At 47.0% G+C, this 25,632-nt stretch overlaps 2 protein-coding genes across 2 annotated transcripts; both read right to left on the bottom strand.

Annotated features, from left to right (window-relative positions):
- Window positions 1-681: 681 nt before the first annotated feature.
- EV420DRAFT_1270910 (alpha/beta-hydrolase) lies at window positions 682-1,967 on the bottom strand (the record flags this gene model as incomplete). Its single annotated transcript, XM_060467605.1, has 6 exons — window positions 682-854; window positions 900-1,180; window positions 1,233-1,384; window positions 1,436-1,567; window positions 1,621-1,757; window positions 1,814-1,967. 6 exons carry the CDS (start codon window positions 1,965-1,967, stop codon window positions 682-684), a joined length of 1,029 nt encoding a protein of 342 aa, XP_060330218.1.
- A 17,150-nt stretch (window positions 1,968-19,117) lies between these two features.
- Window positions 19,118-19,560, bottom strand: EV420DRAFT_1643266 (uncharacterized protein; the record flags this gene model as incomplete). Its single annotated transcript, XM_060477479.1, has 3 exons — window positions 19,118-19,198; window positions 19,243-19,414; window positions 19,463-19,560. 3 exons carry the CDS (start codon window positions 19,558-19,560, stop codon window positions 19,118-19,120), a joined length of 351 nt encoding a protein of 116 aa, XP_060330217.1.
- Window positions 19,561-25,632: the final 6,072 nt, after the last annotated feature.

The following is a 25,632-nucleotide window of genomic DNA, read 5'->3' as shown; positions in this document are numbered from 1 at the left end:
AAAATGAACCAAGATGCCGGATGGCAAGAGAGGATGCTGGTGACGACGTCAACGATCGCGGTACGCGTATGACAAAGATGAAATCATAGTAAAATTTGAAAATAATAGAAGGAGGGGTGAACTCGAGCCCAAATGCCCCAGACGTTCTGGCATGAGTCCTGCACCAAATTTTCAACTCCGCCGCACGTGGCAACTAACACGTGGTCACGCGAGAACGGATGGGGACGAGACTATGTTCGCAGTAATCACCGCGACATTGCCGCGAACCTTCAAACTACAAATTCATTTACAACAATGCTCCCGATGGAATGGCTGGGATGGAAACGACAGGTCCAGCTGATAGATCAACGATTTCTAGGCGATCGTTGTAGGGTTTCAGTGCGTGCTGAAGCTTGAAGGCACGTCCAGACCTTCAGTGTTTGAAACCTATCCGGTTGTGGTTCCTCCGAGAGTGGCGTATCAGCCTCGCTAAAGAAGAGAAAGTGAAATCAGAAAGGCCTATCGGTGCTGGCTAGTTATGACATCGTTCATGGCAACCAGTGCGGAAATCTCAGTTTACATGTACTCACTGCAAACTCACTGTCAATTTAACATTGGCTTCGCAAGTCCGACGCTACGCACCAATTTTCCAGAAAATTAATGCCTAAAAATAAACTAGGTATATAATTAGCAAACCGGCCTTTAATCGTCCTCACAGTCGCTCGCAGCCTTATTCCAACCGGCCTTCACCAATTCTGCCTCCCACGGAGAACTAACTTCGCCGGGTGCTGGCGGAACAAAGGTCCCGCAACAATCTAAAATAAATTCACAGAGTAACCGGTTAACACTGAAAAAGAAAAAAGAAAAAAAACACTCTCAGCCATCACCCTGGTATCCCGAAACAATTCTACTCACCTCACCATGCGTTACAACACCAAAGTGCGGAGCATCTGGTATCGTGGCCAGGCTGACGGTGACTGCAGCGTCTGTCAGCTGCTGCATGAATTTTTCTGTGTATTCTTGAGGGTACGCGATATCCCCTAGGCAATGGACCAATTTGACAGGGACGCGTATCCGGGAAAGTTCTTCGGTGGTATACTCCCTTCGATTGTTCAGAAAATCAACCGTGGCTCTCTCGAGTTGATCAAAGTTCGCGGGAGTGACCTTTTTCAAGGCCAAAGGCATTGTGATAGCAGCAAGCCTATTGAAACAACAGTTAGTCACAGTGGAATAGGAAGCACCGTTGTACGCACGCGCTCGATAAACTATCGAGCTTATTGCTAAAACCCAGTTGCAGGACACCGTAGGCCGCGTCAGACAGGACCTCCATGTCTGGCTCGCCTGTCTTGAATCCCTCCTTCCAATGCTTGACTATTTCCCGCCGACCGTCGGCTACATCTGCCGGCTACGTACAGTATTAGTCTCAACTTGGGCCTAAACACGTCAAAACGCGCACTTCCTCCAGTCCCAGCGGCGACACAAGGAAGAGCGATGCAACTTTATCTGGGTAGTAGACAGCGAGACCCATCGCCACGATACTGCCCTTCGACAGGGCTACAACGTGGCAGGCGGGTAAATCGATCTCGTCCTGCATATCGCTATTCAGTTACGTACTTCTCATTGAACAGACGAGTCAATCACCATGAATAATGCGAGGTCTTCAGCTGCCTCCTTGGCACCGTAACCCTTGGGGAGCGCATCGCCTGTCGTCCGACCATGTATTCTGAGATCCAATGCGACGCAGTTAAATCTTCTTATCTGCGGATCCTCGAATTGTCCTAGAGCGAAGGTCAACTCAACCGCTGGATGTTACGAAGAGGCAATAGCGACTAACGTTGGAAGATTTGCGGTCCGTGGAAGACTGCGTGTATGAACAGCAGTGTTGGTAGACTTCTGTCGATAGACTTGGCTGACGAAGACAAGGGTGTCGATATCGTGTAGTTGAAATTTGTCTTTCCCGTGCTCGACTTGACGGTGGCCGTGGACATCGTGATTCGTGATAGATAGAAGCTGCAAGGATAGGGAGAGCAGAGGAAGAGAAATATCCCCTAAATTAGGTTGCGGCCCGTTTCATCCGCATTACAAGATACCGCACAGTCAACGAAGAAAGAGTATTTCCAATGTTTACAGTTACCGAGATCATCTCCGATCTCAAAGCGCGAGCGAGATTAGCTTCTTTAAAGGTCAACAGGAGTGGCTGTAATCCCTCCGAGTAATGGCCGATTGAATCTACGCAGAAAGGATGGAGGCTTGCAACGAGGCAGCGGAGAAAACTGTGCGCTGACTCTTAGGAAGGGCCGATCAAAAGCCCTAGCCACTCAAGGCTGTGGAAGATTTCGAAGTCGTTAGGGCCTCAGCCCATGCAGACACCCACACCCTCGCGGTGTATTCGTAATTGTGATTTCGGCACCTTGGCAAACTGGGGTAAATTCGGTAATCATCATTTTATAATATTAAATCAGTCAGAACCTAACCTGTCCTTCGGCAGTAGGTCCTTGATCATCTACTAGGGAGAAGCCCGGGAGGCGCGACGTCACCTCGATTGTTTCAACATGTGGCGGCGTTACCTCTTTGTGAATTGAGAATATTTCTGTCAGCCTAAACGGACACGTATCTAGATTCCATAGAACGCTTCGAGCTGAAAAAGTGCAGTACGTCAATGGGATAACAATGTCAGAATTTCGGATAAACAACAAACTTCGTGTATCCATTACTCAGCGATTCGAACCGGAATTGACGTGAAGGGTAGGATTTCGTTGGCTGAGAAATGATAATCATCTGTAGCGCGTACGTGTGAATGAGTACGTGAGGTCACATCGCGTGTACGAAACACTCTTACAAACGGTGTCCGGCATTCTCCGTCTTCCGCGAACCACGAGAAAACGTAAATTATCGTGTCCTTAGAACCTCTCTCTCCTTCTCCGGCTCCAACTCAGCCTTCCCAGTAAGCATATTCCTCGTATACAGTGATCGCATTGAAGATTGGCAGAAAGGGGGGGAAAACCCGAATATTGCATCCAAGAAAGGGGAAATACTGGACCATCTTAGCGGTATGCATGAGCACGCACCTAAAGAAGGGATTCGGTTTTAGTATGGCAGCAAAGCCAAAGATAATGACACACTTGAATGATTTTGGACAACGAGGGTATGCAGAATGGTGATAATCCGAGGTGCTTAAGGCCGGCAGAGGATTGTATGGCAATCCAATGCAGTCCTCCGTTGGAGGAGTCCAAGCTGGAGTTGAGCCATAACATAAGACCTCACGTCGTCTATAATGGTAATGAGTCCTGCGGGATATATTCAGGGGATATCGCTGTCACGTCTCCTCCTGTCGCTTGGCAAGAGCTAGTTACCGTTGTTGCTACTGAATGAGGGGGATTTCGTCGACAGAAAAGAGAGTTGACTTGAACAAGACTGCTCCGGTATAACTGAAACGAGAATAGGAGAAGCGAGAGACCAGGGATCCTCGTGTAACGACGTAATATCGAGGATAAGACGGCGTTCGATATCTGAGAAACAGATCTATTCCCTCAAAACTTTCCCCTCTTCTGACTGGCAGACGTAGACAGAACGAGAAGTTTGTGGTGCACCAATCATTGTACCTGTGTCAGCAGTGGGATTCGTTGCTTGTGATGACGATTTGGCACGACCACATTTCTTGGGCTAGATGCGGAAGAAGAGGTAACACTGAGTTAGCGCTAACACACGCGCCGAGTGCTGACTTCATGGGGAAATCTACAGCTTTCGGCCCGTTTTCGAGAAAAGAGAAGGCACCGCGAACAACAGTTCGAAGTCTAAGATAAGCGCATCGTATGCTGGTCATAAGCGAATATTAGGGTCCAGAAGAAAACAATGCAAAGGATGCATAGCTTACAAATTTCGGTTCATGCAATCACCGCCCACGCTCCTCCCGGAGTATAAAATGTGCAAATCACAGTGCAGGAAAAACACAGCTCTCTCCCCACAAAAGAGTCACCCTGGCTTGAATTGCTTGTGCATTTTCTCAAAGGTCCTCTTCGAAAGGCGTAAAATGTTCAATTATTGCGTCGGGCAATGTGAGTTGGAAGGACATTTCCTCGGTGATGTGCAGAGAAGAGGTAAGCATTGGCGAGATAGACTGCCATGGCGGACGCTAGAGTGATCTTGGATATCGGAGATGAAGTGAAGCAGTAATATGCCACAAGGTTGTCCTCGCTTCCTTCAAGCTACCCGTTCGTCTTCCCAAGGTCCTCTTTTGCCTTTGCCAGCGGCTTGCCGCTCTGAGGAGCCTCAATCCCAGCCAGCTTCGCTCTCGTGGCCATCGTGCAGTCTTGAACACATGCGAGAAGAAAAGAGGAAGAGATATGAACGCCGATTATTGCACTAAAGGAGAGCTATCGTTTCCGTGGACAAGTATGGAACGAGCGTGCTGCATAGAGATAGACCAGGAGGCGACGGCACTGGTGAAGTGGTCTTGTGTGATGGCGATGGTGTATCGATGGATCCTCCGTCATCTCCCCTATTATTTTTAGCGATGACAGTCTTCATATCTGCCAAACACCGTTCCTAGGAAGTCGGCCGCTTTGGATCAGTTGTAGTGCAAAGTTTGCCGCAAATGGGGAAAATCACATTCAGTCTGGTACTAGACAGAATGGCATCGCTTGGGCGGAGCTTGTGTAATTTGTTCTTTGGGCCTTGAGAAAACGGCCTCAATGTGGATACGTAGCACTTTCTAGTGACTGGTATGGTATTGACGGCCATGTCGAATCGCATCGGGAAATCGAAAAGGGGGTGATATAAGACGGTAAAATGGAGCAAGTCGAGTGGTGAATTATGGAAACGGCACGAAAGACTGGTCGCGTTGGTCAGGCATCTTTTCCAGGTCGTCGTCTCCTCTGAAGGTCGCCAGAAAAGCGCTCTCAGAGCCTGCCGCACTCTACATGCTAGTTTCAACTTAGATTCGTCGTCTGCAAGGTGAAAAAATAGTTACGCACCCATCCCTGCTTCCAGGACCTGCATGTATGCGCTATATGAGGTGTAAGATCCGTTCACACCGACATCTAGCGAAACCCAATTGTGACAGTCGAAAATATCGTTGGTCCAGAGAACAATGGTCTATTGCCTATATCGTCTGTGAGATTCGTCCTGCAGAGCGAAAGATAGCGCACCGAATTTGACGCACATTTCGGAGTGCCCAACTTGGCAAATAATCCTACGACCGTCAACCAACACAGAAAAGGCGAGGTGATATGAACGCCGAACGGTTTGAATTCAGGGAGAGAGAAGAAAACGATGTAGCACAGTCATAGCGGTTGATGATCAAGAACGGAATCAGTTTTGCACGTGCCTCGAATTCGGGATGGGCGGGTCGGTCTGATCTGAAAGCCTCCCCGGCCACAGAAGTCTTCAAAGTTCAATCTATGTAAAAATTATTATTGAAGTATAAAGCATCCAAGCCTGAGCAATCACCTAATGAAACGGGTGCTCCTGGATAGGGATGTGCACCGTATCCGTACTACGGTGGGTACGTACGGTGGATACGGATACGGGCCCGTACCGTGGCCACCTTCGACGACCCAAAATACGGCCGTATTCATACGGTTAAAATACGGTCATCGAGGGAGTGGCTAGGGATAGTCTAATACCATTGAAGTGAGTATGGATGATCTTAATGAAGTATATAACACTCATGTCTTGACTCCAGATATTCGTCGTCGCTGTAAATCTGTCCGTATACGGACAACGGTACGGACACGGTACGGATTTGAAGTCAACCGTACCGTACCGTGAACAAGAATTTTGATACGGTCTACGGCCGTATTGTTACGGCCGTATCCGTAACGGTACGGTGCACATCCCTAGTGCTCCAACTGGCTCTAAAAAATATCAGATGGATCCTGTCGGAATCGAACCAAAATCGATAAAAGAAAATGAGCAGCTTCACTGAAGTAATGATAATGCAAGCGCCCTTATATAAAATATGCGCTCTTACACATTCCTTTGTTTCATAATTTCTCGAATCACCACATTGAGGCTCTGACGAACGACGTCAACAATGTTATCTTGATTTCATACGATACAGCGCTTATCGGAAATTACGCATATCTACTACATGGGCACAAATTTCGTCCAGATAGACCGTTTTTTTGTTTTACCATGAAATTCAGGCAGCACTTTGGCAGCACCCTGGCACTGAGGTTGTCGACAAAAGCGGAATACGCCTTGATGAAATCCAGGCATCTGGTAAAGTAGAAAATGTACACCCCGATGAGAGATACGCCACTCCAAGAACTGAGGAATCAGTTTGTCCGACCATCTGTCGGGGCTTGTAGGGAAGTGGGCCATATATCGATCCCGAGAAAGATGGGGCAGATGATATGACAAAAGTGTTGAAGGATGCAGCCTAGAAGCGGTGACGGTCCATATCTTTTGTTGTTATCGGAAACGGATATGGCCTCGACGCTGGCCAGTCGCAATGATCTTTCGTTCTATAGTTTTTCTTGTACTGTCCTTTCCCTCGCATCGCGAGGCTATGAATCCACGTGGGACGTTTCGATTGCAGCGGAGAAATCATACATTGGTCGTAAAGTGAGTGTAGGATCTTTAGGCCATGGTTACAGCTGATAGACAGAGCACGAGCGTCGATTGTCCCGAATGCAGCGAAGACTCTGAAAGGGAGACCAAGACTCGGACCTGTTAACGGCAAGAATATTAAGCCTGTTCTCTCTTCCGAATAAAGCGAATGACCCAGTGCGCGTGAATCCGGTTTGCCACCGCAGTAAATGTGATATGCATTCTGGTGCGAACCGTAGACTGTAGAAACAGGCGGTACATTGAAAATACAGCTTGGGGTGACAGCTAAACGGACAACTAGGAACGAATCAACACGGATGACGAGTGGCAGGCCATATCATTTGCTGCAATGTAGGAGTCCCAGGATACGTTGATGCCGTTTTTGGACCCACATCCCTTCTGAGATCTGATCATCGGCCATCATGCAAGAATAAAAACGCCGCAGTAAGTTTTGCAGCACCAGGTGGAGATTTTTATGCCTGTATTTAGGTTGATCGGAAAATACTCGAAAGGGGCTGAAGTTATTTCGGTAGTCGGACACGCGAAAGAGAAGAAGGACAAAGTTTGTTGTTTCAACGCAAATGATAATGCCCGAGAAACCGAAAACAATTGACGACGATTTCCTACTGGTCCTAGTGATATTCGTCCCTTAGATGTCACGAGATAGAGACAGCATCAAGTCAAACGGTCGACTTCGACTGGTCACAGTACTGGGGATGTCGGGAATGTGTTGGAAAGGGACCTAGCGTTCTAGAACTTGAAACGACAACTAAGGGTTGGATCATTTTGCCTTTTGGACCTACTGTTATCAAGAGCAATCACCATGAATGAAATAAAAGTACCTATTGGGTCTTGGTAGCACAGACGATCTGGTAAACACGACTGGCCAGGACGAGAAGCCACGGGTAGGAACATGACTAAGCAGTCGGCAACTAGACTGGTTACCTTCAAGTTGCAGTGCGCACCACGAAAAATCAAAAATCATGTACGTTAGTTGATTTTTTTTCTCGGTAAAACCCACAGAAAAAGCGGATGATGGGACAGATCCGGTTACTTCGCAATACAGCGCCAGGAACCGGCACATTAGGGAGCGGCAAATAACCCCCTACTACGAGAGTAGCAGGATTCAAATAACTCTTGATTGCCAGCCGACGGTCTGTAACTGTACACACAAAACAACCACGGAATTATACCTGAGTCAATTCTCTTAATGGCTACGCTGTATCCAACTCTATGGATGAGATATCTAGGAACAAACCTGAAAGCAAGCTGACGTGGTAAATTCGGACATCAATTCTGGCTTCTTGACCTGGTTGCGAGCACGCGGAGCCTAGTCCAGTGATTTGTAACAGGTATGTGCCACAAAACATTGAAGTGGAGCTTTCTTTAATACCCTCTCGGAAATAGCCATGCTGGCGTGCGGCTTTTTTCCTAACTGGAATCGTTATCCGCATTCTTGTTTCTTGCGACGTTGATGCTGGTACTAGCAATGGGAAATATATTCTGGATCCAGCATGAGGTCGAATCTCATTAGAGGATGACGCGTATATGAACTATGTGTACACTGAGGTTCAAGCGGCTTTGCGCGGGATACATATGATCTTAGGTACCCTGGTTCGGTCGTGCTTGATCAATCTTCTTTGCAGGCATACTTGTCCCTTCTTCAATCTCTTCGGACAAAAAGCGTTTCTGACAGTCCTATCATTACTATTTTATCCTTCGTTGTTGTCCTTACTGAGATTATCAAGAATGACTGCATATTTGAGTCGTCTTTAACAGACTTAACACTTCTCAAGGCTTTGACCTCATCCAGCTGGTAGCCATTCAGGCTTCTCAGAGTTAGCGTGTTGATTTGCACAATACTAATGCTTTTGATCGTCCCTGCTGACAGAAACAAATGGAACATCATATCAGCGGTGTTCACGTCAAAATCCCCATCATGATGAACATTAGACATGTTCGCTAAAGGCGTGTTTCGACTGTTAGTGGCTACCGATCGCAATATGCCCTGGCCATTGGCTTCGCTCAGACTGTCGCATTGCTGAGCAATGTGTTACTCCGGCTTAACGGCCCTCCGCCGATGGACTCAGTATACTCCCTGGTCTTCTGCCGACACGGCTTACTGTCCATGGCTCTCATTGTGCATGGCCCCAAAACTACCTATACTATCAATAGATGACCGGTCTTCCACGCTTGGCACGCTCAGTCTTCTCAGCTATCTCGAAACCTTGCATTTCATCCTTATCTTCTCTGTATCCACACATTTATGATGTGCCGCCGTCGCCAGTGAGAACGTACTTGTCGCTGCATCCTACTCTGCTCATCGCTCTCGTACAGAGTCAGAAATGTCTACACTCAATGTGGACATGCTTTTAACCTTGTATGTCTTCGACATTCCGATAGTCTTCATTTGCTGATCAACCATGAGCTTAGCCCGAAGAAATTGTATGCCGACTAATATCACATAGTACCATTTTTGATCCCCATCACCCCTTCTAGATTCGATGCGAGCAGTCCAACTGCAAGTTTAGTCTCTTCCACCCTGTCAGCTGTAAACCGCCTGCTTGTCTGCAGACCTGTTGGCAATAGTATGTCTTTACTGACCCTCTTCACTCACCCTCCTTCTAACCGTGTGCTTAGCCTTCGTTATCCTGAGCAGTACTGTACGATGATGCCTGCAGATGAATATGTTCTCTGTGCTAATATCCCCAGTAGCTCCCAACATAAATGCATACTGCCCCTCCTGCTCCCAGGCAACACAATATCAATAAATACCAGTAACCAATGTGCCACACCAGTTAGTCCCGTGTTGGAATATGGCAATCCGACATCATGCTGCTTATTAAGATGGAAGAAGTAGGAAAAGCATGGAAAGTATAAAATCCCCTCATGTGTTTGCAGAGTTCAGCTAAAGCGCAGTACTATTGGCCTGCTACCGCGCGTGTGATACTGGGAACGAGCTGATTCCCCCGTTTTACGACATCCCGCAATGTCACAGTACTAAATTTGGCACAAAACTCAGCGGCTTGGAGCGGCTTGATGATCTCGATCTCTGATCGGCGTCAACTGCCAAGCCGATCAGGTTTTATCGCTCCCTACAAATGTTGGTCCTAGACGCAATGGACATTGGGAATGACTAGTGAATGACCCAAGGACAGATATATTTTCCACTGACAACATGTACAATATCTATACCTCGCTCCGGACTAAACGTAATTCATACTACATAGCATATGCCGGTAGCCATGGCCATGCGGATCACAATCAAGTGCGATGAATGATGAAAGGATTACGAGCTGGAAAAGTATACATACCTCCTAACGTCTCGAGTACAGTATTTTCCATATTCACAATCACCTCGATGCAACCTAAGAGAGTATATAGAGAGTATGTTGAATGTTCAATTTCGGCATCCACTTGCAGGTGGCAGGTAATTCCGATATGAAACTGACATGTCCCTCGCGTCTAGGGACCAACATAATTTAAATATGATATATGTACTGCCTCACTGCAAAGTCTATCGCGTATTTCCACTCTCCAGCTGCATGCCGCATGACTATATTAGATTTGGTCTGCGGGAGAGCCTCCGTTATTGAATCTGCCTCTTCAATTTCTTGGCAATCAGTCGTCTATCGGAACGATCGAGATAGCCATAATATTCAAAGCATCGCGGTCTGCTTTATTGGTAAGTGATAGAATGAAAATCGAAGATTGTAATATTGATATCGAGTCCGTGCAGATGAATTCGAACCATCAAAACATGACAGAAGCACCAACATGTCGGAATTAAAGTATTCCAGGTCTCAATCGGAACAAGCTAACCGAAGAAGCCGAAGGTCCTTTAATTCGGTAACTCGTGCAGATCACAGGGAAGGATTGATCGATAATTTTTCGTCGTATCTCCAGGAAAAGGAACCTTATAGAAGCGCAATCAAGCATTTCCAGGAATATTACAGATCCGGACTAGAAAGGTGATCAAATATCATCGCATTGTTTCATCCTCTAGGTAATGAATCAACTTGACAAGGACACATACTCCAGAACGTCCATCATTATTGACCGTGACTATTTCGAACTCATCGCAGTGCCCAGGAGCCCATGCTCAAGTCTTCGAGTTAGAAGGGATTGTGTCCATGGTGAGCCTGAAACGACAGTTGGCTATAATAAACAGGAAATACCGATGTACCACGCGCTTGTCAGGTCGTTGAGATTATTGTCGGGACCTGCTTGCAGGACATCATAGGTAATCTCCATCTCGAACAGGCTTGTCTTCAAACCCTCCTTTCAACGTTCTATTATTTCGCGCAGACTATCGGCTACATACATTGTTAATCTTAGCCATGGCTTAAACACGTCAAAGAACGTACCTCCTTAGACAGCGAGGGCGATCGTCACAATGCTGCCTATCGATGGACCCACAATATGGCAGTCGGGTAATTTTCGCTTGTCCCGTTGAGCACTACAGTTTAGTTTCGTATATCTCGTTGAATAAATGAGAATCAATCACGAGTAATGTAAAATCTTCAGTAGCCGCCTTTGTGCCGTAACTTTTGGGAAGTGCTGAGTCTGACCGTTTATTCAAAGACTCGGACATAGTTGAACATTATCTATGTGTCATCAAAGAGCGAACGTCAACCTAGTCGTTAAATGGTAGATACAACTAAGAACCTACGCTGAATATTCGTGGTTCGTTGTGAATAAACGATAGTGTTGTTAGAATTTTCTCAATAGCCTTGGTCGATGAAGTTAAGGGTGTTGACGTTGTGTACCTAGACGTTGCCTTTCCCGTGCTCGACTTAAAAAGTGACGAATCGATCCATCAATCACCTGGCTAGCCTGCAAGAAGGGTAAACCGCGGAGTCCGTGGTCAACGGTTAGTTCCCTGTGACAGCGTTGCATATGTTTTCTTTACAGCGCTTGTTCATTCTCTCAGAGCTCATTTTCGTTCCCCAACCAATACCCTCGCTAGACATCTCTTCGACGTGCAAGGTGATCACTATATCCGCGCGGGAAAACGACCGAAAGTGAAAGTCAGCATGCATCCAGAAGAGAGGCAGGTCTCGTTGAGATACACGGCTGTGGCTAGATCCATCTGGAACAATGGTAGGAGCGACACAGAATTCTGTGTCGGGCTCGACGCCTACGTGAGAATGAAGTGAAAGGTGCATCAGCTCATCAATGATCCGGAACCGCCCGACCCCGTTGAATGAGGACAAAAGAGGGCGTACCGGACCTGATACGTAGCCAGCGCTGTTTAGAAGAGGTGTGATCATTTAACCCGTAAACAGACCACGCGAATGAATGGCATCAATAGACGTGGCTAACGAAGACGGGGATATTGATATTGCTTAGTTAAGGGCAATCCTTCCGGTGCTTGAGTGGACTACGGCCGTAGGCATCCTGGTAGATAGAGGTTGCGAGTATGGGGGTGTGAAGAGAAAGAGACATATCTGTCAAACGGGACTGTGGCCCATCTCCTTTCCTTCTAAGAAATTATCGCACACACGGATCATCGAAAAGAGATTAGTTCCCAAAGCTTATGGTTTCCAAGATTATCTCCAATCTCCAGGCGCACACTAGATTGGCTCGTTTGAAGGGTCCATAGGAGTTGCAATCTTCCCAGGCAACGACTGATAGAGTCTACGTTGTAAGGGAGCCCTAGAGTGTTAATTCAGCCGGACGGCGGAAACATTACATTGACCCTTATGGAAGAGCCGATCTATATCCTTCACAACTACGAGTCGTGGAAAGCAATTCGTTGTGTCACAGCGGGGCATCCAGAATTGTGATTTCGTCATCTTGACCAACTGGGTACTACATTTATTTGAACATCATGTGAGTAAGGATCCGACCTGCCCTTCGATAACGGGTAATACTAGCTGTAAAGACTTAAAAAAGAGGCAGCCGTCTTTCGTGAACAGGCGTTTCTGTGGGCCTAAACGGAAAATTCGATTTCATCGAAGAAACGTCTTGAGCTGAAAATGGCGTAGCAGTACATGATCGGCGTCCAGAAGCATCCGTTTGAACTTTGTCTGAATATGGATACCATTATTCAGGCCGCGATCTTGACCGGACTTGTAATGAGAAAGATTTGTTGAGGGAGAAAGGTGAGGTAGTCTGTCAAAGTATGTATGAGCATGCATGAAGTTACATTGCGTATACAAAACCCTTCTCACAGAAACATCTTGCCAGGCCGGACCGCTCTTCTCTCCGGGTATTCTCCGGGTGAACCATGAGAATGCACGAATTACCGTGTCCATTCCCAACGACAAAACCGCACTGGCCGTCTTCAAACACCGTGACTTAGACATCCTCCCGAGGCTCTCTTTCATCTTTGCCCGCATGTTCAACGCTCGCTTCTCTACGTCCATCGCGCAAAGCACGCTATGCTCACGCAGAAGAATGATAGGAAGAGAGCAAAAACTTCCATTACTGCATCCAGCTGAATGATACCGGCGCATACGGGCACGGACCAGAAAGAAATCGACTTTGTGATAGGCAGCCATAGCCACCGAGAAAGGGACGATGGTGGATAGTCGCCTTGGATGATAGGGGACTGTAGAACGGTGGTGCTCTGAACGATCAAACACAGCGAGCAGGGGTGTACTGGAGTTAACACGCAGCGCATTGTTTGCAACGAAGGTGATTGCTCTGACCTAATGACAGGAAGGATTTCATATCCAAGAGCGTCCGAAACAGTGACCAACGTCCGGTGAACCACTGACCACCGCTTCACGAAAAGGTTCGTGTGACGGAGTAACATCGATGATAGGGCGGCATTCCACGTCTCTTCTGAGAAACAGGTCTATTTCCATCAAAACATCCCTTATCTCCTGACTGATAAATTTTGATATGGCGAGAAGGCGACGGGCAACTGAGAAGGATATTGTGACGCACTATCCGTACACAGCATTAGTGATGAAGTTCGTGACCAGCGAGGATGATATGATGACACACTCGTTTGCGCTTGCCGATAGTACAATGAACGGAGCCCACGTCTAGTATTGTTGGCATGGCCCTTCGAACCTCTGCAGGAGAATGGTTTATTTCCCTGAGCTATGCCAGCGTAGTATCTTTAGTGTTCAACCGCTCTCTGCGGAGGGAGAAGTACTGCATTGGACTATCCTCACAGCTTCAAAGTACCCGGCTTCACAGAGAAGCTACAGTTGTGGACAAGCAAAGCCCGCTAAAAATCCGACCTATTTTCAGCTATTTTTACAAGGACCCTGGTCAGAGAAACGGCCGGTTTCTTTACATGAAAGTGAAGATATAGACCTAATAAAGTTATTTGCACGAGCCGATTTCGCATAGCGTGAGTTGGACCGAAATTTACCCAAAAAATTTGGCGTACCCCCTAAAAGTCGTGGGAAAAACTTCGGAGATAGCGCAATCGACTCCTTTTCGAAATCTGCATCTGATACCATCGAAATCATTAAATTCCATCGAGCCGTTCTTCCACAAACTGTCCATTATGAAAGGCAGGGGCAGACCTTCAAAGCGCGTGAAGCGCAATATAACCGGGCTCCAAAATCAAAGTACCAAGGCAGTGCCAGTATCAGCTGAAGGTCCGGACACTTCACAACCAGATCCGGAGGCCTCGCACTCGGAGAGTGAGGATGAACTTGGCAGCAACCCTGGATAGTGTTGTTTATCTTGAAGTGGACTCCGATTACGATGTGGAGGAGGATATTGATGAGAGATGGGATGAGATTGCAACACAACAATTCAATGATACCTTCTGAGTAAACAGGAGGATTTCGTCAATCGAATTTCCATGCTTGAAACAGTCATCAAGGAGGGTGGACATGAGTGCATGTTTCTACCAAAGTTTCATTGTGAATTAAATCCAATTGAAATGGTACGCATTATCACACTGCTCTATAGACGACAGACTTATTTACGAGTCCTTTCCAGTACTGGGGTTGGTGCAAACATCGATCTCGACAAATTCCGAAGATGACCTTTGCCGAGTCAAAGGCTCTTGTCGTTCACTATCTTGATGCTTGCCCACTGGACACAATTCGGAGATTTATCAATCAATCGTAGCGGTTTATGAGCGCTTACAGAAGAAGATTGACAGGGAAGGCGGCAGAATGGGCCATGAAACAGCAGAAACAGCATCCCGCGGTCTCCAACCGAGGAATGATGGCGATTGAGGCTGTGTTGAATGATTAGATAACATATCTCTTTATGTCTGAGAGGCCAAAAGGGGTACACACAATTCGATTTTTTTGCCCAAAATTTTGGCGCCGCAAAAATGTCATGGGAAAAACTTCGGAAGGTGTTTTTTGAATGTTTTTGGCTTCTGGCTTTCCTGATCTGAACTTATTTTCCACTCAAAAAATCTAGTTCAGCCGGAAATTAATTGGCGGGCTTTGCTTGTCCACAACTGTATAACCGTCGGCCCAGGGTTGAGAAAAGAAATCAAGGTGCAGATTGATTCTGAGAGGTTCAAAATCAAAGGCAAATGTATCGCATGCTGAGCCCTGATTTGCAGAAGCGAAAATTTGATTTAGGGAGAAAACAGCACAAGTGATGCAAAGTTAGCGATCATGGCCTATTCTCCCTGAGAACTCGCAAATTACCGGGTCAGTGAAACGCGGGTTCCTCTTCACTACAGTCGCTCTCGCTTCCCTCGGGCCACTGGTTCATTATGCTCCTCGCTCTCCGTAAACCTCCAGTTCGGATAGCTTTTTCATCATAAAGCCGTCGTTCATGTTGGTCGTGCAGGAAGATGACTGGAGGGCGGCAAAGACTTTGACCGCTGCGTCAGACAAGGTGCGTTGGAGGTTCATCTTTCCAATGCATGTGCATGGAGAAGTGAGTGTTGTCAAGATAGGCTGCAATGGTAGTGCCGATAGAGTCGTCTTGGAGATGGAGAGAAGACATCTTACTTCACGCTGGTGAGAGCAGCGCCTACTTCTCTAGCTAGCAGTACCTGCAACATCGATTGATCAGCCACGAAATGCGTCTGTTACGAAGTGTGCACGTACCTCATCCACCAGGTCGTTATTACGGGGTGCCTATGATTCACCGCGACCAGCCTAGATAGAGTTTGCAAAACGAGTCTTGCTCTATTAGATAGCGAATTGATGTTTCTTTTTGTGGACATAGTACTGGGTAGCGTATCCGCGTTCATGTAGAATCACGTCGAGAAGGGCGTGATTAGAGGCCGTGCGGGAAGAAATATCAGGGCAACAATATTGGTCGTCATGTTATGCTAGGATCCTCCTGCGGGAGACGCGACCATCGCCGTAACAAAAGAGTAAACGCGATACAGAACAGCAGGAACGATGTCTGACAGCCCTTGCGGAAGGCCATGCCTCTCCTCATAGAATCGTTCTTCCTCGTGTTCTAGGGTCGGCAGTAAGAGGCGAGCAGAGTAAACAACGGAAAGGCCTTGATTTATGCGTACAGGCATGTTGTGAGGTATGGACCCCTCCTGGACGGGAAGGGGCGATGTCGAAGTATCGCCGTTAGAGCGGCGTCTAGCAACAGAACAGATCTCGATAAAATCGACTCTTCTGGGACTGTCGCAACACTCCTAAAACGCGGGACTCCCTTTCTATAGGGCGGACAGACGTCGATATGGCGAGAAGGAGATGGTCTGATGAAAAGGACGCTGCGGCGCTCTGCCATTTCGCCTGTATTGGCTATTAGATTCATTCCCACGAGAATGAAGTGACGTACCCGTTATCCTATTATGTTAGTCCCTCCAAACACTTTGACACTGCATATCGTAGACTTCCTTCAAAGTACTCGGGTGCTTCTTCTTTTCCCCCGGGTCTTTCTCGACTTTGCCGACAGCTTGCCGATATTCCGCAGCCTCGATTCCAGGGGCCCAGCCAAGTTCGCTCTCAAAAATCACACCGCCGCGGCGTTACAGTCGTTCATGTTGATGTATCTCTCCGTGAGGAACGACAGCGGAGAAGGGGATAGCAAAAACGTCGATCATGGACTAGAGGAGGGCCATCGTTTTCGACGGCAGCGGTGAAATGATCTTGGACGATGGGGATGGTGTATCCAGGGATCCTCCGCCGTCTCGCCTATCATTTTAGCGATGGAAATTTTCAGATTAAGAGATTATCGAGCGGAGTCGCCGACGGGCCGCTAGAATGGAAAAGAATGACTTGCTTCCACCAGCACCAACGACAGGTTAAAAGCGAATCTCCCGAGTGATGCATGGTGAGGTAGGCGGCAACTATTTGAACAGGAGCCGGCAGCGTAACGAGGTTATTGTATAGGTATCATTTGAATTCACATGGAGAGGGTGAACTGTACATGGAAAGGAGCAGGCCAGGCGAGTCGTCCTTGGATGGCAGTAACTTCGTCAAGCGGGTGGAACGGGGCCCGGCGGTACACTTTAGTGGCCGAGCCAATGCTTTCAGTGAGCTTTGACGCTGGACTGGAGGTTCGGTGCGAGCAGTGCAGCGTCAATCCTTTTGGCGGGATCTTTTTCGAGGTTAAGCACAGCGTCTGCAACATCGATTCATCAGCTTTGAGATGAGCTAGTGACGGTATGTGCACGTACCTTGTCCACTCGCTGGCAGCACGTAAATACACACAATGGCATTGATGATAATAGCCTCAACGTTGGTACAGATGTAATACTTGGCGGCAACTAATCAATCATGTCTAATCACATCAAGAAAGCCATCGATGAAATGCATACCAAGACCAGAACGGAAGACAGCTCCATCAGCTGCTTTCTTCGTTTCTCGACAGTCTTCATCTCCTCTGACTGGCGACAGCGAAAAATAAAGACTGTCACGCCTGATCTTGACTGAGATATTGGTCGTCCGTGAAAGAAAAATGGATACGCACCCGTTCCCACTCCTCCACATCCAAACCCAGCATGTACGTGCAATTATGACGTCATAGCGTTCGTCCCACTACAGGCTACTACGGGATCAAGCAAATCCCAGAGCGTGGCGATTGATGGTACCGCCATCAACGTCCTTCGGGTAGTATTATGTGCTTGTCCTAAGTGTAGTGTCCGGGACAGGGAAAAGGAGGTATAGTACCGTTTTGCTCCTCGGTGATTTCTCAAATTGAGATGCTAGCGATAAATGGAAGAGTCATAAACTCTAAACGAACAGAGAACAAAAAGATGGCAGTAGCCTTGGTGGTACCGGCGCAAGGTCCCAATAAGGATCTAGCGGTCGAAGACTCGGATCGGTGTCCGAGCCACGTGGCACGATTGGTTTACAAGTGGATCCGAATAGGTCCCTCCTTCCCTTTCATCGAGAATCCATCACCCGCAAATGTATAGCACTGCTTTCACTGCTATTTCTCCTAGATCATTTTCGTTTATCTTACCCCAACCGTTTTCTCCTAAATGTCCTCAAAATATACGATATCTGCTTTCAAATCGCTAGCGGCTCCACGGTTTCGCTACTCGTTACGATAATTCTCGCAGCCAGTACGACTTCATATAAGGATGAATCATCCGACTATGGATTTCTTTGTTGACCAGGTGTGTATCAATCGGTTTTATTTTGTTTCCCCCTCTCCATCTAAACTTGCCAACCAGACTCGGACATCCCCGACGAGCATGATATATTGTTTATCGCCAAGTCGAGATGGCACTTACCTTTCAGTTCTGCGCCACTCTCTATCATACGCCCTCGAATAAACGAAGTAGCCGGGACGCAATTTTAGTCCAAAATGGAATCTGAAGACATGACATTTTCACAAAGTTCCTGGTACTGGACTGCAATGATCAGCCGTCTCGTCTGACCATCACCTAATCCTCAAATTATATCTGTCTTGCTGCTGCATGGCCTACGTCAAAGACCTTTTTGTATTCTAATCAATGTCTCACGGAATCTGGACTACGCTCGACAGTTTTTTCAGAGAGGATGTCTCTTCATCTCATCCCCCGTCGAGACTTGGACGGCCATGAACTAAATCATAGCCAACTCAGATAAACGAGACTAGTGTGTACGGAGGTGCGCCGTATCCGGCTCATAAAACCGTTCAGGCCCAACAATTTTCTATACTAGCCACTATCTGTGATGGCTAACGACGACGATACGATCCATCGAGCGATATTCCGCTGAGCCAACTGCTCTTCTTCCTAGTTGATCGCTTTCCTCAAGCACCCTAAAAGCCACGGAATTTCTCTCTTAACGTGAAGAACTAGGACAATGAAGAATGGAGCGCTGAAAAACAGTTTCTTAATGGACGCTCGCGTTCAGAGCTTTCATCCTGCGGCATTTTTTAGTGCCCAGCACGTCATCACACCTGGTTGTGTTACTCCGGCCAAGGAGCTGGAGCAAGTTGTATCTCAATTGCGACTAGACCATGAATCTTCGCTGACGAGGCTGCTCGTTGGCGCGCAAACACATCTACTCAAGGTATGTTACCTGCCATCAGCCTCGGAGATTAGATGTGAACTATGGAGATCATTCGAGAACAGAGATAACAATATACAATGCAAAGACAAAAGCAAATGTACACGAAGAGGAAATTGATCAAAGACCCGTATTCTATGGGAGGAAGCCGCTGGTATGTCATGCGGCGTTTTGCAACTTAAGGACTGTGAGTGCTTATCAAGCTACGAATGTATTTCTCTCGCCCACCTTCAAGACGTATCATCTCTGTGTACTAGGTGTTCTAGCGCAGCCTGCTCGTTAACTTCTGCATCCTCGAGTAATTTGATCTTCTAAGCATGAGATGTAAGCGCAACGTATGGTTCTCAGAGCACACCTCTATATTTGCCTTCAAGTCGGCGATCCTTTTGTAGTACTCACGAGCCTTCTTCCAGGTATCTTTTGATTTAGATGCATACACCGCCAAAGAATGAATGTCGGTAACCGAGACGCGTTGATAGGCATCGAGATGACTTGCGGTGAGTGTGTATGTTTCAGCTCGCAATCTACTACCAATTGAATAAGCCATATATAAGCAGGGAAGAGGATGTACTTACTCTCTCAGCTGCTTCTCCATTGTGGCCAACAAACGCTGACGCTCGTTGAAGAGCGCAGTAGTCTCGTCAATAATGGCCTGGAGTCGACCAAGTACCATGAAAGGCGAGATGCATGGATGGATAAAGAACGCATAGAAGAGGAAGGTATACACGGCTGTGTATTGCACCGTTCCTGCCTTAACCGACAGCAGCACCACTGATATGAATACCACTATGGCTGTACTTTTGGAATGTTCGTATAGTGAAGAGCTGAAATCCATAGGTATTCGAGATCAGGAATGCCATCCACTGGAAATTTTATAGCGCAGAGACATTACCTCAATTATTTTGGTCTACCTACTCAGGCTGCTGGAGCAAGAACGTCTTTCCGACATGCGAACAGGCATGAGCATATAAACCCCGAACACTACCGGTGTTCAGAGTCTTCATGAACTGATAGAACTCGCTCCAAGAAGGTCTCGACTTATTAGCGGTGGTACCTATCGAACTGGCAGTAGTGTTGCGCCTCGAGTTGTAAAGATGACCTGGAAAACTCCGAGCTGAGGAAGAAGACAGTGTAGTATGTATTCTGGTTGCAGTGTCTCGAAACCCAGTGACATCAGACATTTATAGCTTCGTACATTCCCTGAGTAACTAAGCGTACTTAGTACGGACGTTGTTACGTTTGTTTAAGGAGTCCATCGGCTGATGAAGCTTCCTTCCTTCTTTGCTCGGTCTCAATCCATTATTCAGGTGATCCTGATTCACTTCCAAGGTTTTCGGTGGACTGCTCAAATTCGCGAGAATTTCAAACTTGATATGGGAACTCATGCTATCACAGACTTCACTCCGTCTACTGTCTACATAGATTAGTCCACTCGCTGGAGCTAATTTCAATGCAATCGCATCAGGTCGCGAAAAGGAGAAAACCGAAAGAGGGTGGAAAAGAGTTTTGACAATTGTGAAACGTTGTAGCGAACAAGGACAGGTAGCAGTTGATCCATGGGAAAGGTACACCGGGAAGGGAGCTTTTATTCTGATTGCCGTGCCGCTGTCTTAAGAAGTAACAGGAGGTAACAAGCTTGAGTCCGTACTACGTACATGCATTGTGGTTCGTGTCATAATCCGGAGAGATTTATGTACTTACGCCCAGATAATTTTAACTGCTTTATCACTGGGACGCTTCCAGACCAGCGCGAATCCAACTTGGTTGTTTTTACCTGAGTCGCTCGACGAAACTTCCCACCTTTCATGACATCAATTTAGGGCCCGGCATTTGTTAATGCATCTCTCAAAGTGCTTACAGAACATAGGCTCAGACGAAATTCCGAGTCAATCGTCTTGAAGTAACGAAGTTGCGGAAGTAAATGGAATGTGTGTTCCTCGGTGCTGTGGTTTTAACTGCCGGTGTCTTACGTGCCACAGGCACGCCGCACCTCGATAGACCTAATAGTAAGATAAACAACCGTTCAAGGTCCTAAAAAGACTGTGCCGACGCGGACACAGAACGTGCCAGACTACAAATCCCTCATGCCGCTGAAAGGATTTGCCTTCCTAAGGTAGGCTGAAGGAACGAGTCTGATATTACAGCACTCTACACACTACAGCTCTACGATCGCTTTTTCTGATGTGCCGAAGTCATCATTCTCATCTCTTTCTTTCATGGTCAATCTCCCGGCGACACGCATAATTCTATGCAACTCTAGATGGCGCAATGACCCTATAATAGAGCTGTCGTACCAACTCATACATTTCCCGGGATTAACGCTCCCAAACAGAGGCTGTGCATGACAGGCACAAGCTGGCCGGCACTTTGTGATCTTGAGAAAACACTTCCAAATTCGTGTTCGAAAATACCCACAGCGGTGTGCTATAGTCATCACGGTGAGTAAATTCCCACAACATTACTAGTCGATCAGACTAGAAACCCCGGCTACCTGCACGGAAGGCCTTGGTCACCAAGCGTTCAGATCATAAAAAAGACCGGAAGGTCACTAAGTTGTCGCATACGTTTGGGAATAGAAGAAAGCGTCGATGTAGCCGGGACTCGTCTGCTCACAGAGGTATGTGTCATCCATGAGATACATCGTTGGATGGAAACGGTCGTGTGCCATTTCATCCTGGACGCAAGTTACTGAGCGGAGCCCAAGTGAAAGAAAAGGGAAGGTGAAATAAGCACTTAGCCATTCATAGGCCAAAGCGAGCCGCGCATCGTGTGGTGGTCCAGATCTGCAGGAAGTGAATATTTGAGCCAGAAAGCAATGTAAGCGATGCACGGCCTGCTAGTTAGTGAATCGTAGCTCATACATTCACTAAGCATTCCCCTCGCAAGCTCTAGAAACGAGCAAATCAGAGTGTCGGAGAAAGTGGAACCATCCATGATTCTGGCCGAGTGTAAGAGAGAGAGCACGTCAGGCAGGTCGCGCAAAAACCGGCGGCTTTCTGGAGGTACTGCATACTCATAGAATTCCCATCAGATTCTCGTAAAGCCCTTCCAAGTACCAGGTAGGCTGATATTATAGTTGATAGTGTGGGCGTCGGACATTGTAGATGTCAGCGTCGTAGAGGTAGATATCATTGTCTGAATGACAACTAGATAAAACACTTCTCAACACCGATGGTAAATATGTTGGACAGTTCCGTTAGTTATTTACGCCTTGTAACCATATTCTATGCATACTGATGAGTTTTCGCGACGCAAGAAAAAGACAGTTGGCTTCACCGGAATAATCAATATGAAGGGTGCTCTGACTTCTGTATCTCCGCAAATATCCACTGTTCCTGCACCCAGGACTTCCGGGAGTTGTGAGATCTTTCGCAATAACGTTACGCCGTAGTAGTGGCGAAGAATTAAATGGACGTTTTGAGCAGACAAACAGACAGAGCTTGCAATATAAGGTGCTGACTAAGCCAGCGAGGGGCGTTCTCGGCCCGTTTAGCCGGTACAGGGTTGTTCCGTTTTAACTCTTCCCTCTGAAACTCTCTTCGAACTGGCGTTTTGCTGCACATGATACTCAGTATAGATATCGGCGGGGATAAATTTAATGTCAAATGCATACCCGCCCCAATCCTCTCGGTCTTGGCTACATTTAGGCTTTAGCGCATTCCTGGTATTCCAACACCAATTCAAACAAACCTGTGTCTCACGCTGGCTTCTTCTACTGGAGAAAACCTTCGTATTCATTGGATCTCTATGCCCGTAATCGTATACCTTGCCTAGCTATCTCTACTTACTTAGGGTCCAAGCGAATGTGTGATACTACGGCTTCTCGCTTGAGAATTTGGCCTTACATCTTTTTGTACTTCGCTGTCAGTGGAGTGATCTTCTTCTTCTATTCAATTAGGCTAATTAACAGAAGTAGCGGCTTGAAATTTCCGAACGCTCAAGTCTACCCTTGGACGATTGAGTCGCCTCTGCGCACAGCCTGGATGATGGAACATGGTCCACCATCTTAATTGTGACCAGCATTTTGACTTGACATTCTAGATTTGTTCTAGATTACTCGTTATTTCTGTCTCTGTGCGGACCTATTGTTCTTGACACGATCCTTTCTACGAAGGACACGGATTAAGGTCTTGGCGTCATCTTGAAAAAGATGGAACGACAGTTTCGGGGAAGCTGGTATTACTTGCTCGGCTCGTCAAAACTGTTCTGATTGCCGGCGTCAGCTTGTCTCTCGTCTCCCTCTACTCCTGAAGGTATAGCTTCTATGTTTTCTGTTCAATACTTCCGGTAACTATACGTTCGGTGACTATGTTACGTGAACGTATGGACCGTAAGCACGAGGTGCATTGGAAAGAAGGCGAACAAAATTGATTATCTGAGTCGGCAGCATTCGTCACCAGTGAATTGCTGAAGTGGCGCAAACCTTACGTGATTACTACGTCCTGGAAAAAAGTGTGTTGTTCAAGTTTTCAGTTTTCAGTCGCCGATGAAACACATTCCTGCTTCTTCGAACCACATTCAGAACTGCCAGACACAAGTATGGCTACATAGTCTACACGCTGGATGACATTGGATTCAGAATAGCAATGATTTAGTCCTGTCTGGCTGCTTCAATTCGCAATTCGCCAATATTAACATGGGTCAATATAGGTATGAAAGTTCGCGCATTCCTGAGGATTCCTTTCTCCTCCCAAGACTGATTAATCTACCTTTTTCTGGCTTGCAGGCGTATGCATTTGTTGCAGATCTGGTCCGTTTTGGAAACACCGCTACCAACGGCCATTCTCACCCTGGAGAAGTGACAAAAACTTCCGTTGCCAAATTGCTCGCTCATCGTATTATGAAGTGTTTGGCCTCGACTGACCTCCTCTGATTCTCGGCAGAGCGCCTCCATCTCTTGTACTGATACCGCTTGCCACTACTATTATGACCATGGAAGTCTGACTCATTGACGCTCTCTGTCAGCGGTTAAGTTAACCCAATTGACCGCGGTTTATAAAGTGAGTACAAACTCTAGTGTCCTCCATCCCCCCGACACTTTCGACCTCACATTACATCCTAACCTTCACTATCTATTATGTGTCGCCGTCGTCAGTGAGCAACTATTCGCCGGCGCCGCTGCATCTACTCTGCTCATCATCTCTATACAGCGTCAGGAATGTTTATTTCGGATGTGGACATACTGTTAACCTCGTATGTCCGAGTTCTTCAAACATACCCGCTTTTACTAATCACCATTAACTTAGCCTGAAGAAATCGTACGAGAAATACCACACAATGTAATTATCTCCGTCTTCGTGTTTAACGCCTTCCTAGATTCGCTGTGAGGATTCCAAATGCAAGTTTAGCCTCTTCCATCCTACAAGCTGTAGACGGCCTGCCTGCCTGCCTGCGTACCTGTTGGCAATAGTATGTCTACACTAGTCTATCCTAATCGCCTTCCTCCTAACGCAAGTCTGCAGCCTTCGCTATCCAGAGCAGTACTGTATGTGTTGCGATTTTCCTCTTCCTTCACGAATCACATTAATGTCTACGGTAGCGCCCAACATCGGCGGATATTGCCCCACCTGCGACCAGGCAATGCAATACTACCATCGACGTTGATTAATAAAAATCTATGTTACTTTTAAGGCTCGGACCTTACGACAACCGGCTTTCGACTGAAAGGACATTTGTTATTTAAATAAAGTTCTACGAGAAAATTCGTTAGAAAACATGATCAAGTAGCTACCAATGTCCTGGAGCCTTTTCACCGCCGAATTCATCTTTTGCGAAGCGCTTGATAATCTGCGGTGCTATGTTGGATGATCACCCCGAGCTCATTGACCGTTCAGTTGTTCAAAATTTTCACAACCATTCGGAATGGACTAGGAACCTCTCAGATTTGAATGTCGTTCACTACAATGTGGTAAGGAAGTGACAGTGCGAACACGTCCTTGTGAGTATGCCACTAAACGATGTGGATAGGTGGCATCCTGAGAATGAAAGAGATAAATGTCTCGAGTAGATAAGTAGGTAGGTAGATAGGATTACATGGCGCGGTCTCCCTGGAAGTCATTCTATATGATTGTTCCGAATGGTACAGTGGGTTATTCCACTATGCCCGGTTGAGAGTCGTCGAATCGTCGAATCGTCATAGATAGGTCGACTTCGACGTTTTGATCAAAAAAGTACTATGCCAGCATGGTTTGGTTGGGTCTGTCACGTCGTCAACGGAAATACCCAACAGGCCACGAAACAGTACATAGGCATACGTAGACATTCGTGCGATTTGTTGCCACGTTTCCACGTGCGAGAGAATGGCATGAGGTCGGCAGTACGAAATACCCGTTAGAGTGTACTGATCAGTGGGGAGGAAAAGATATGCCATTGGTTTCGACGAAGGGAATCTCCTAGCAGGGAAATGCCGTGACCAGGTTCTCTTTCAAGGAATCTGCAGGTGGAACAGATGTCCTGCGGCAGCTTCTTGTACGATCTGAAGATCTCCAGGTATGTGATTTCAGTTGATGATCTTTTCACCCATTTGTCGTTACGTCCAAGAAGAATAGCCGGAAGGGGGGGGGGGAGTGTCAGTTACCAATCACTATATTTGAGAAGGCGAGTTGGAGAGGCATGATCTCGCTGGTAGAAGGGGCTACATTTTATTAAGATAGGCTGCTATTGGCCGAGATAGGGCACCGGTACAGTTATTTACGGTCATGGTATGGAGAGACACCATCACGCTTCAGGTTGGAGGTGGTGCGGC

This window comes from Desarmillaria tabescens, assembly GCF_030435595.1.
Source record: "Desarmillaria tabescens strain CCBAS 213 chromosome Unknown EV420scaffold_19, whole genome shotgun sequence".
NCBI lineage: Eukaryota > Fungi > Basidiomycota > Agaricomycetes > Agaricales > Physalacriaceae > Desarmillaria > Desarmillaria tabescens.
Note: the sequence above shows the minus strand (reverse complement) of the source record. Positions and strands in the feature narration are given on the sequence as shown.